The 12,941-nt window shown below is 40.1% G+C and overlaps 1 protein-coding gene across 5 annotated transcripts in view; it reads right to left on the bottom strand.

Annotated features, from left to right (window-relative positions):
• RARB (retinoic acid receptor beta) overlaps nt 1-12,941 on the bottom strand; it is a 338,077-nt gene that overhangs the window by 128,265 nt on the left and 196,871 nt on the right. For 4 of the 5 annotated variants that reach the window (XM_081164729.1, XM_081164730.1, XM_081164728.1 and 1 more), the window contains one exon: nt 7,306-7,428. The exons of the other annotated variant lie outside the window; for it this stretch is intronic. In XM_081164729.1, coding sequence (XP_081020855.1) covers nt 7,306-7,428 — 123 coding nt within the window. The remainder of the gene's footprint in view (nt 1-7,305; nt 7,429-12,941) is intronic. 5 annotated transcript variants of the gene reach the window in all.

Genomic DNA, 12,941 nt, shown 5'->3' on the forward strand with positions numbered 1-12,941 from the left:
CAAGTTCCTTTCTTTATTAGGAGACAAAAAAAACCTCATAACAGTCAGCATTTACCAGGCGATTAGTCAGGCAGGCCTTCAAAGGTTATCTGTTGAAACCTCAGCTAAATAATATGGTCCAATGACAGAAGAGAAGGAACAGATCCCTTATGGTTGACCCTCAGGCCAGTATTGTATAACACTAGGCAGCTTTCATTTATAATGTAGAGAGCACACCTGGAAATCTGCTTGTAATTAGGAGGTGATAACGAATCCATCTATCAAGCAGGGGCCTGTTTGTCATCGTCTCTGGATGGAAAGCGAAGCTTTTTCTTCCTTTCTTTTTTGGATAAGCCAATATCTATAGAATGGGTATCACAAAGCCAGCCCCCAGGACTTTCTTATTGGAATAGGCTGGGGGTTTTTTGGAGGGCGGGGAGCATCTTTGCTTTCCACAGTCAACAATGGGATTCAGCAGAATATGTGGTTCTTTGGACTGAAGCTATAATCTTGAGTGTCATTCTAATGAAAGGATGAAAGTCGAATGTGACAGGTTCTGAAAATCTCTTATTTCACACCACTGAATTCTCTCAGCATAGGCGCAAAGGTGTTTAGAGGTTCTGGTTATGAGGAGAATTCAGGCAAGAAAAGTCAAATATAAACTATAGATAAGATATGAGCTATAAGTTATGGTTACCAGAATATATGTGATGTGTTTTATCTATTTGTCTAGCTACACACGCACGCACACACGTGCGCACACACACACACAACACCCAGCTCCCTAACATGATAGAATAGGTCACATAAAACCAGGTAAGATTACCAAGATGATACTAAGACTGTTTCATAAATAATCTGATTAACATAGGTTTCTAAAGGAGGCTCAGACTCAAAGAAGACTGGGAGATTATGAGCTTTGGAAACTGGGAAAATAGAACTACCATCAAAGGAAACTGTCAAGGTGGATAAAAGGGAAAAGAAGAAGGTATTAAAACGAAGAGCCATGACAGTAACTGCTCTGATTTATCAACTTTCAATAGACGGTACTTACAATCAGCAAAACCTTATTTTCAAAAAAGTTATTCTTGCACCTGAAAAAAAGCATTAGCAGCATTTGGGAGCCTATTTCGGAATTATTCTCCTGGTATGTTGGTAGAGGCAATGAAACTGGGCTTTTGCAGAATTCCTCTTTGCTCTCCTAAACAACAGTAGCAATATCTGACCTAGGAGATCCCATGGTTATTTGAATATGGAACCTTCTTTATGCCGAGTATTGAACACACTGTCTTGTGGATTAAATAGTTGGGATAAGGGGAATCCTGCATTCAAGTAACAGTGCCATTTTGCAATTTCCTGGCTCAGAAGTTGCCATTTACAAATAAAGGCGAGGGGAGGCAAGGTGGAAGCATGTAAGGTCTCATCTGCACTATATGTTTAAAGTAGTACCATACCACTTTAAAGAGTCGTGATTAGGGGTGCTGAGAGTTGTTTGGCAAGCCCTATTCCCTTCACACAGCTACAATTCCTGGAGCTCTCTGGGAAGAGGGATTAATTCTTAAACCAATCTGTGAATTATAGCTAAGCAAGGGAAACAGGCAGCCTCCTAGCAATTCTCAGCTCCCTTAACAAATTACAGTTCCCAGGATTCTTTAAGGGAAGCCATGACTGTTTAAAGTGGAATGATACTGCTACATAGAGTAGATGGGCCCTTTGTCAGAGGACATGGTACTAGTTGAATCTGAACAGGTCCTGAGGTGATCTAGCACACTGCACAACTAAAACAGGGTAAACATTGTACATTTGTTACCTCCTAAGTGTTCCAAGATCCTACAAGTATAGAACTGTTCTAACATGGCATGCAAGTCTACTAAACCCCCATTTTTAATTTTAAAAAAAGCAATGAATACGTGCAAGTGCTTTATTGTGAAATTTGACAAAACCATACTCCAATAAATCAGAAGTTTTAAATAACGCACTTTGTCTCGTAGCCAACGAAGCGCTAAATTAAAGTCACTTAACAGTATACTTGTACCACTGGCAAAATGTTTCATGCCAGGGAAACATTGTTGTGCAAGAGAATGCAAAAGCAGGGTGCTGGCAACTTGGTTGCACAATAGATTGTGCATTCTGTTGCACAACAAGTTTCTGCTGGCTCAACTACTGTGTTGGATTCTTCTGTGGTGCAACACTGGGAATCCTTCCCATCTCTCTGGTTAATATGGAAAGGTTGTGGTTTGGTGGGTATGCCCAGCACATGGGTGCCCCCTCACCAGTTTAAGCTAAAAGGGATTCTTTTGAATACAGTGATATCTTGGTTCTCAAACTTAATCCGTTCTGGAAGTCCGTTCCAAAACCAAAGCATTCCAAAACCAAGGTACATTTTCCCATAGAAAGTAATGCAAAATGAATTAATCCGTTCCATACTTTTAAAAACAACCCCTAAAACAGCAATTTAACATGAATTTTACTATCTAACGAGACCATTGATCCATAAAATGAAAGCAAAAAACAATGTACTGCAGTCACACTCACTATCAATCAATCAATCAATCAGTAGCTGAACTGAGTTCCACACAGTCACAAAAACAAAAAAGAGCCACAAAACCACAAAATAAAGAGCAAAAACAGACAGACCTCAGCGTAATACTCAAAATGGAAATGTGGCACTCAAACTGGAAGCGTAACATTCAAAACGAAGCACGTTCAGCTTCTGAAAGAAGTTCGCAAACCGGAACACTTACTTCTGGATTTGAAGTGTTTGGGTTCCAAGTTGTTTGAGTACCAAGGCGTTTGAGAACCAAGGTACCACTGTACCTGAATAGGGCTCAAGTATTGACCCCTCTTGCTCTCCAGGCTTCAGCGAAAGCCTGCATTCGCCCCATAGGACGCACACACATTTCCCCTTCATTTCTGGAGTGGGAAAAGTGCGTCCTATAGGGCGAAAAATACGGTAAGTCCCAGGGTATGGTGCATAACTACAAAGCCACGAGCTCAGATTTCAGGATTTGAGTCCACAGATCATCTCAAACAGGCAGTCTAAGGGATGTTAGGTGGGATTCAGTTAAAGAATGCACTGCTGGGAGACCAGGAGCTCCAGGAATGGAAGCCTCCTTGCATCAGTAGGCCAGGACAGAAATCAAGTTATCTACAAACACTCCAAAGTTAAATACAAAGAAAGGGTAAATGAAACCAAATATTGTGACCAAGCATGAAAACCACTGTAACAATATTATTATTAAAACTTCTTCAGTGTACAAACATGGTCCCAATGAGCCAATTCAGATGGCAAAATGTATAATTAAAAGGAAACGCCATTTTCACAACAACATTACCCACAAAGCTAAACATGCTTTTAGAAGTGCTGGTCTTCTCAACTGTCTGCTAGAATGCTCCATTACAGAAACTGTTAAATGAAGATAATTGGGGGAAATGACAGACGTTGGATTATGGAATAACTGAAACACAGTAAAGTGTGGGCATTACACATGACTGCAACTTCTGTTTGTTTCTTTGCTTGCTTTGGGTTTTTTAAAATCTATCACTTGCTTTCAATACAGTAATTTCTATGCAAATTCGTCTGGATAATTTCATGACTGGGGCAATTTTTAGACCGTGTTATGGATGTCACACAAAATGCCCCTAAGATTTGGCTTGTGGCCTTGGCACAGATTTGAAGGAGATGGTAGATGGCTGAGGATTACCACGTAACCTATGCTTGTTAAAGACAACATGCATGTAACCACACGGGAAGCCAGTTCTCTGTGACATCCAGCCATATATTGAGAAAAAAATATACCATGCCCTTGCAACAAATCAGCAATGCAGGGAGGCAGAAGGGTGGTAAAATATTTCTCATTGCGTGGACAGTCACAACAGATGGCCAGCTTCTTTGTGTAGTTTCATGAGCACTGAAACAACCATTGGTTAAACAGTCATCTGTAGCCACCTCATATTTTATTTATCTAGGCTAGAGCATTTATAAATTGTCCCCCAATAATGTAATTTCCTGGTTGGCTCACAGATTAAAAAATACAATATTTAAAATATCATAAAAAACAGCTGCAGCATTAAAAATTTCCAACAGAGTGATCTAAACCCAAATGTAACTAAAAACATGAAACGGTTTCAAGATCATGGATTTTAAAAGCCTGGTTGAATAAAAATGACCTTTTTTTGCACCAAAAAGGCCACAAAGAAGGCACAACTTTTGCCAAATTGATAGGTCCCTAAGCCAGAGGTTCCCTCTATTAAATACTGTCAGAGAGAAATATGCACACCAAACTTTTCAAATTTACTAAATGCAATCAACAAAATGTGAATATAAAAAGACGTGGTCCAAAATAAAGCAGAATCAAGTCCTGTTTATTTAAGAGCAAGAGATTAAGTATGTGTTTCACTGTGCCCTAAATTTAAAAGGCCTTAATGTTGGTGCACTATGTCTACAATGACTGGAGAAGTGATAAGACTAGGAAAGAAGAAGAAAAAAAGGAGGGGTGGACACAAACATCTCCAGTATGCCAGAGGATCAGAAGTAATGCAGGAAACTATCTCTGAAACAGCTCGACTCTTAAAGCACATTACATGTTTTCAAAACAAGGATGAGCTTCAGGATGAGGCTAATCAAACATCAAAATTAAATTCACCAGGATTAAATTCGGCTGACATTGAAACCTAATCAGATACAGCCAAACTGCAGTCATTAAGATAATCTAATTTGTTTTGCTGAGATTGGTTGACAATCAAAAGAGTAAGCGAACAGATGACGGGCAGAAAAAGAGATGAGGTGCTGAAGTCGAAAAGCAAACAAAAGAAATCCGGCAACAGGTGCTGCAATGCTACGCTGCCATCCAGAGAGGTAATTTGTTGGGAAAAGAATAAAACTATGCCCCAGGCATCCAACAAACTTAGTATCATGGCTGGAGCAGAAAGTTTTTAAGGCCCTCTTGTGTGTGATCAAAGCAACCCAGTTGAGAAAAAGCAGAGGATCTCTGTCATTGAAGGATAGTAATGGCATTAGTTTGCCTAGATTATATATATAACGTATTAATAGGTCTGGACTGCTGGACCTAATGAAATCCATGACTGGAAAGACAAATGGTATGTACACGACCTTCCTTTTTCTCATAATTGCAGCTTTCCTAAATCAGACTTTACAGGACAAAGCAATTAGCTTTCCTTCCTGCTATAGCCTTATATGGAACATGCCAAGCTGCCTTGGTCCATCCCACTCAACATTGTCTACTCTGACTGGCAGGCAGGGATGCTCAAGGCATTCAGTCGGCATTTAAGCGAAATGACTTGACATGGCTCTAAAGACACAACTGATCCTCAGTTTCCACACTTCTCTGAATTCCATAATACAGTCATACCTTGGGTTACAGACACTTCAGGTTGCGTGTTTTTGGGTTGTGCACTACGCCAAACCTGGAAGTACCGGAACGAGTTACTTCCGGGTTTCGGTGCTCACGCATGCGCAGAAGCACTAAATCACACTTTGCACATGCGCAGAAGCACTGAATCTTGACCCGCGCATCCGCAGACACAGCGCTGAGGATTTCGAACGTGATCCGTGCAGGAGCGTCCACTGTACAATTCTTGGCACGGAAATGCACCACGATGTGTATTTCAAACAAAAATGCATGCTTAAAAATGTGTATTTTAGAGTAAAACTTAAAAGTAAGTAAAATTTGTGATAAAATGTGTTGAAATAATGTGTGTGTGTTTTAAACGTTTTTTCCCCTTTAAATTTTTTGGGGGCCCCCAAGAGAGGCCCCCAAAGCTGTAGCTTGCTTAGCTTACACGTAAATTTAACACTGCATGGTGCATTCCAACTTTCGTAAGCCACTTTGAGAGCCCCCAAGTGGGATATACAGTGGTACCTCGGATTACAAATGCTTCAGGTTACATACGCTTCAGGTTACAGACTCCACTAACCCAGAAATAGTGCTTCAGGTTAAGAACTTTGCTTCAGGATAAGAACAGAAATTGTGCTCCGGTGGCGTGGCAGCAGCAGGAGGCCCCATTAGCTAAAGTGGTGCTTCAGGTTAAGAACAGTTTCAGGTTAAGTATGGACCTCCGGAACGAATTAAGTACTTAACCCGAGGTACCACTGTAATGCAAAATGCCAGCCTTTTAAATAAGTAAACAAAGAATCCATTTGTAAACAAAAAGACCAACAAAAAATTTTTTTTACTCTGCACCTCTCAACAATCTCCAGAAGCTAAGCCTGGAAATGAACAGGAGCAAGAATGTGCACTGACAGAGCTTCCAGGGATTTAAAAATGAGGTGCAAATACATTTCCATCAAAGGTGCATGTACAGGGGTAATGAAAGTCTGTAAGGAGAACGCACTTCAGTATCATCATATGCAAAGTGTTAGCAGAAAGAAAAATGCTCTCCATCTTCAAAAGCCTTATCACCAAGAGACAATCTAAAGATACGTATATATTTCCAAATTCCAACATACTTATTCCTGCTACAGCTACTGACGCAAAATTGTAAAGCGGAACAAAAGCAGCCATTGCGCAGAGATCAAAGCACAGTGCATTTCCTTTTAAGCCCAGACTTTAATATGTGCTTCAGCCGATCACTGTCATTGTTCTAGATTATGAATCACCGACACATACATTTTCAAGTGTAATGACACTCTTGCTTATTAAAGACCTCTCAGCTGAAGGGGCAGAGTATTATGAACTGGCCAATCCATTCATTTTCTTGAATATGTTATTCAGTATTTTATGCTAAAGCAGCAATACACCATCCATTTTAGTACAATGATCCTTATGTTCAATAAAAGTGAAGTGCTGCATCATAAATCATTATAGTCATTTATTCTACATTAGACATATTAGACACTCTATTCCATAATCTATTACAATAAGGTGGATTTAAATATACCCCAAGGAACTGCAATAATAACTCGAGAACCAAATATAGCAACTGCAGATAAAATATAGTTAACCTAAAATTGCACTGGCAGAATGGACAGTGGTGAATTTTAAAATGAAATTCAAAATGTGTTATAATCTGAATCCAATAAACAAGCAGCAGAGAAGCAGTGCAATTCCTAGGAAATTTGCTTAAAATATATCTAAATTATTCACTTAGATTTTGCAAGAGCTATTTAATGTATGTAGACATAAATGAAATAAAATAGGAAATAAATAAAAAGGAAACTGTGATTAAAAACATCTTTGAAGCACAACCACCAAATACCGCTTCTGCTCTGGATTTACTATTTCCTTCTGCTTTGTATATACACTGGTTATCTTACAGAAGCTCTAGTTTCTTCAAGCTGCACATTTGCTCTTCCTAGCAGCTTACCTTTTATTTTTAACCATTTTTTAAAATCCATGTGCTTGGTGGCAAAGTCCCAGCTGGCTTTAATGGAGCCGGATTGCACCTTTTGGCCATGATCCAGTACCTCTGCATTCAGAAAACAGGAAGCTGATGAGTGAAGGGAACAGACAGAAAGGAAGAACATAATTTCCTCTTATCTCTTGGTGTTTCAAAATATCATTCCCAAAGTGCTCCATGGGGCCAAAATAACACATTAAGTTCATCTCACGATTTGCCTTTAAGTACGGGATTTCTTTTTCCACCAGTAACCAGTTTGGTGGTGGCCCCAAATCGGGACCCTGATACGTGGCGGACAGAGGAGTTAACCCTTTGCTCCTTGCAATAGTTTTGATCTGGAAAGGGAGTCTGCCCCTCAATTTGTATTGCTGAAAAGCCCAGAAGAGCTTTCCTCTTATGCAAATAGTAGTCACACCCTGCCATGAACAGAACTGAGACCACAGCAAGGACTACAAATTACAGTATCCTTAACCACCACACCAGGGTCTTGATTCAGTTTGCGGTGTACATGATATTTGTAAAAGGAAGATCTTGTAGTCAACAGCAAACTTTGTGATAAATGTAAAGTGTGCCCATAAAAAACACATACTTTATGCCACTCTGTGTGAGCCTGGTATACCACCAATGCAGAAATAAGTCATCAGTGAGTGCCAACTGATTCTTATTCCAATTACATATTATAGCCTGTGTCCTGGTGAACCACAATACCATATAAATGTCACATCAGACAAAGCAACACAACAGGCTTAAGCCAATGATTTTTTTTTAGTCAACGCCAAAGTCTGGAACTGTGGATCCTTGCACAAAGACAAAAACTCATGGATGACTCCCTTAGTACAACGGAGTTACGTAGACTTGTGTATAATTAAAGAAACTGGGTTGGTCATTTCAGTGAGCTTTGAAGGCAACACATACCTTCACACAACACAACCACATGAGTAGATACATTTAATATGAGGGACAGCAGGCAAGCAGTTATACACGACAGAGAGCCTAGAACATCAACTGAAAGCTAGAATTGCTTGCCATGTGCATGGAACAGCCAAAGGCAATTGTTGTATTCTCATTTCTATGACGCTTGCTTAGCGCTGAAAGCCACAAGCAGGAATGCTTATGTTAAGTGGGAACCTAAAATTGCCCGTCAAATTGTTTTGAGACTAGGTCACCTGTGCTAAGAACAGAAGCAAGGTGGCACATGAGATAGGGCTAAGCAATGATTTTATATTGGTTCTGACATTATTAAGAAGAGCCTGCAGGGTCAAGCCAAAGGCCCATCGAGAACAGCATCTAGTCCCAGAGGCCAATCAGATGCCTGCAGGAAGTTTGCAAGCTGACCCTCGAGTACAACAGCACTCTTCCTACCTGCAGCTCCCAGCAACTGATAATCAGAGACAGCATGCCTCTGACAGTGGAGGCAGAATGTAGCCAAGATGGTGAGGAGCCAATGGCAGTTTCAGACCTTCTAAGTGTTCCTATTTTCCAGGAACAGTTTCAGATTTACAGAAGCTGCACTGGTTTCTGATTTGATCCTGGAATGTCCCGCTTTTCCTTAGGACATCCCTATTTTCATTGGCCAAGCCAAGGAGATCAGTAACACAACCTTTGGAAGACCTCTGAAAGCAGCTCTGTATAGGGAAGTTTTTCAATATGTAATGTTTTATTGTGTTTTTATATATGTTGGAAGCCATCCAGAGTGGATGGGGCAACCCAGTCAGATGGGTGGGGTATCATCATCATCATCAAATTGTTGTTGTTTAGTTGTATCCAACTCTTCGTGACCCCATGGGCCAGAGCACACCAGGCACTCCTGTCTTCCACTCCCTCCCGCATCATCATCAAATAGGACAGCCCTATTTTCATCATAGAAACGTTGGACGGTATGCAACTTTATCCTCCATGAATTTTTCTAATCCTCTTTTAAAGCTATACAAATTGGTGGGCATCACTACTTGGCTAGTGGAACAATACTAGTAATGAAAGTGGAAGGTTTTGGCAATTCTTTATCATCTAAGGCTGAATCCACAAAACAGTTCCCCCAGATGTATCCTACATTATATTTGAGCTTTCACATAATGTAAAAGCCACTCCCAGAAAAATAGCAGAATATGCGGCAACTTTAGTGCTCATTTCCATGTTATTTGCTCCCAGGAAAATATTCTGTCTGCAAGTAACACATAAATGCATGCGAAACTTGAGCTATATTCTTGGAAGAGAACTTTACATCATGTGAATGGTTAAATATAATGCAGAAATGAACAGTTAGGGAAATGTCGGGACAATGGAACCAGCTACTGAGTGAATGCAGATGAAAACAGTACTTGCTTTTGTAAGCCCTGATCAGTCAATTTGTCAGAGATCTATATTATTGTGGTCCTATCTTGGACACAAACCAACTGATCTGTGAAATATGGATAGAAATCTCCACCCAGCATCATAGGGCTTTCACTTTTAAAGCATCAAATAAATTAAATAGCACAAACCTTACTTGCCTACCCTTAAAAGACCATCCTCTTTTGTTTATGTTTCCTCTCCTTACGAACCGCTATCACAAATGGTTTCTTAACAGTCCAGATGCAGTATTTCCACCATTTTGTCCTTCACCACTAATTAGATAATCCAAACAATCAAGTTTATCTAGCGTGATTTGTTTGCTGCAAAGCCACGCTGAACATAAGTTATGGGGCCATTAGCCTATTCTTCTCTCCCTACAAGTCTCATTATTTTGCAAGTCACGGATATTAGGCTTAGGGCTGACTGGCAATTGCCAGAATTGCTCATTTCCTTTTTGGAGACACAGGAAGTACCACTTTTCATTACTATCAATCCTCTTGCTCTTGATGAGTCTTCAAATAGCAACTGCAACTGATAGGTTAAGTTTATTAGATCATTTCCCTCAAGACCTTAAATACAAATTAGGTAGGTTTTCTTATCCGCAGAGAAGATATAGCATTTCCTCTCGCTGCCATGTTCTCTGTTGCAGCTACAAGTAGGGTTGCTGTTTATGCATCACTCCCCAAAAAGGGCAACAGAGAACTGATTCACAAAAATGTGTAGATGCCAATTTACATGCCTAGCTGCAAATTTTAAAAGAATTACTTTGAGTAGAAATACAATACATCTCACCATTGTGGTGAAGAAGACTCTCAGTCGCTTTCATGTTGCTCACTGTTAACTATCAACTTCCCAGCCCTTAATCCCTCTTCTTTTGGTTCTTCATTTTTAAACCAGGATTGGCCAGGACAGCCCTTTAAACAGATGACCTCATTCACTGGAGAACTATCCTCTACCAAATAGGACAAATGGCCCCCCTAGCTATGAGAGATTTTTCACGTGGCTGTTCAGGCACCAGGAAATTTTATCAACCTCTATGGAATGTAACTGGGTGCTAGTTTGTCCAAAATTAATGCCACTGGATATTTTTTATGATGCTGATAATATATTGTCAAAAGAATTGGTCCTATAAATGATCTTAGCAGCACAACCAGTAATTGCAACTCAATGGAAAACAGCCCAAAATCTAACACTGGACGCTTGGTTCCACACACTGGAATATAGTTATAAGGGATAAAATTATGCACATTTTGAGATTCTGCGAAGAACTAGAACATCCAGACACTTTTGATATGATCTGGCATTCTTTTATGACATATACAGAGGGTGGGGCTGTGGTCTAAACCACTGAGCCCCCTGAGCTTGCCAATCAGAAGGTCGGTGGTTGGAATCCCTGCAACGGAGTGAGCTCCCGTTGCTCTGTCCCAGCTCCTGCCAACTTAGCAATTTGAAAGTACACCAGTGCAAGTAGATAAATAGGTACTGCTGTGGCAGGAAGGTAAACAGCATTTCTGTGTGCTCTGGTTTCCGTCACAATGTTCCCTTGCCCCAGAAGTGGTTTAGTCATGCTGGCCACATGACCCGGAAAGCTGTCTGTGGACAAACACCGGCTCCCTTGGCCTGAAAGCAAGATGAGCCCATAGTCGCCTTTGACTGGACTTAACCGCCCAGGGGTTCTTTACCTTTTATACAGCAGAACCATCCTTTTCAAGACAACCTTCGTTACAACCCTTGCAAGTCTGCAACTATACTTAATAATCTGATATTGTTGAGTGTTTACTTGGACTTTGTTATTTTAACTCTACATTTCTGTTTTATAGGTTTTTTAAAAAATCTTTTAATTTTTATCTGTTATAATTGTTCGCTCTGTTTTGTATACATTATAATATGATTTAATAATAAAAAGCTTTTACAAAGCAACAATAACTGGGTGTTAATTGGAGGAGCACCGTGCAAGAAACTGACTTGTTATAATGGAGATGTCCTTGAAAGAAAAACTGCACACCATTGCCAGGTTTTCAAGAAAAACTTACCAAATGCAATCTTCGCCTGCTGATGTTGATCAAATTCTTCTTCAGAGTTTGTTTGTTTATAAAAGTATTTCTGTACCATCGTATCATAAAATATCAGAATGGTGTATGACTATAAAACACCATTAAAAACAATGCTAATAATCCTAAAAGTGGCTGGCTATTAAAACAGCTGCAAAAGCCCCTCAGCATAAAAAGGTCTTCCAAGAGATGCCTGAAAGTCAAAAGCAAGGATGCCTGCCAAATTTCTGCTGGATATTTAAACCAGTACCTAGTTCGCATTTCACCTTTTCTTTCCTAAAAAAAACATTCGGACACACATACACTGATAAGAAAACCACAGGCTAAATCTACACCCTTGTGCAAATTAATTGAAACAAAGCATGTTTTCTATCTGACTTGTAATCCTGTACTCAAAACAAACAGGAAAAGTCAGTTGATCATTATGGTGCCAGAAGCCTGCAGCCAATAGAAGGAATGATGCGCTCACCACAATATACTGAGGTTCTAAGAAAGAGAGTTTATTCCAGAGCTGGAAAAGAGGTATCCTGACACTACTGGGATATTGCAGCAGGACCTAGCTCCCTGTCTAAAGTGGTGAAGAAATTCATGACAGAGCAGCAAATACAGGTACTTGATTGGCCAGGGAATTCCCCAGATGTAAATCCCATTGAGAATTTGTGGGCTAAATGTAAAAGTCGCCTCTGTGCTGTAGAGTGTACGACTATGGAGAAGCTCATTCAGGCGCTGATTCAAGTGTGTTACAGGGATCCGAAAATCAACAGTGACTGTTCGAAACTAGTAGACTCCATGCCAAACCATGTTCAAATGCTGCTTAAAAATAGTGGAGGTCATATCCATTACTAATGTACGTATATGTGAGTTTTGTACATGTATATGTGAGTTTTGTACAATAAACTACATTGTTTGTTTCAATCAATTTGCACAAGGGTGTAGAATGCCCAACGGAGAGCTAAAATGGTGAAAATTCCGCCCTCCCTTCTTGACTCCACAAGAGCTTCTGTATTTTGTCCTGTGTTGTGAACCGTAGAACCACATGACAAATTTATTCCCTCATGCATGGTGGAACACCTTGCCCTGCACTCTGACCATGAACCCATTTCTTCTACATAAACAAATCACCATCCAAACTTCTAAGCAGTTGGTACTTTCTCCAAATCTAGGTCCTTCCTGATCATGTTTGCTCTGACTCATGACCTGGAACCAGCTGCTCTCAATTCA

Source organism: Podarcis bocagei, assembly GCF_964188305.1.
Source record: "Podarcis bocagei genome assembly, chromosome: 12".
Classification (NCBI taxonomy): Eukaryota; Metazoa; Chordata; class Lepidosauria; order Squamata; family Lacertidae; genus Podarcis; species Podarcis bocagei.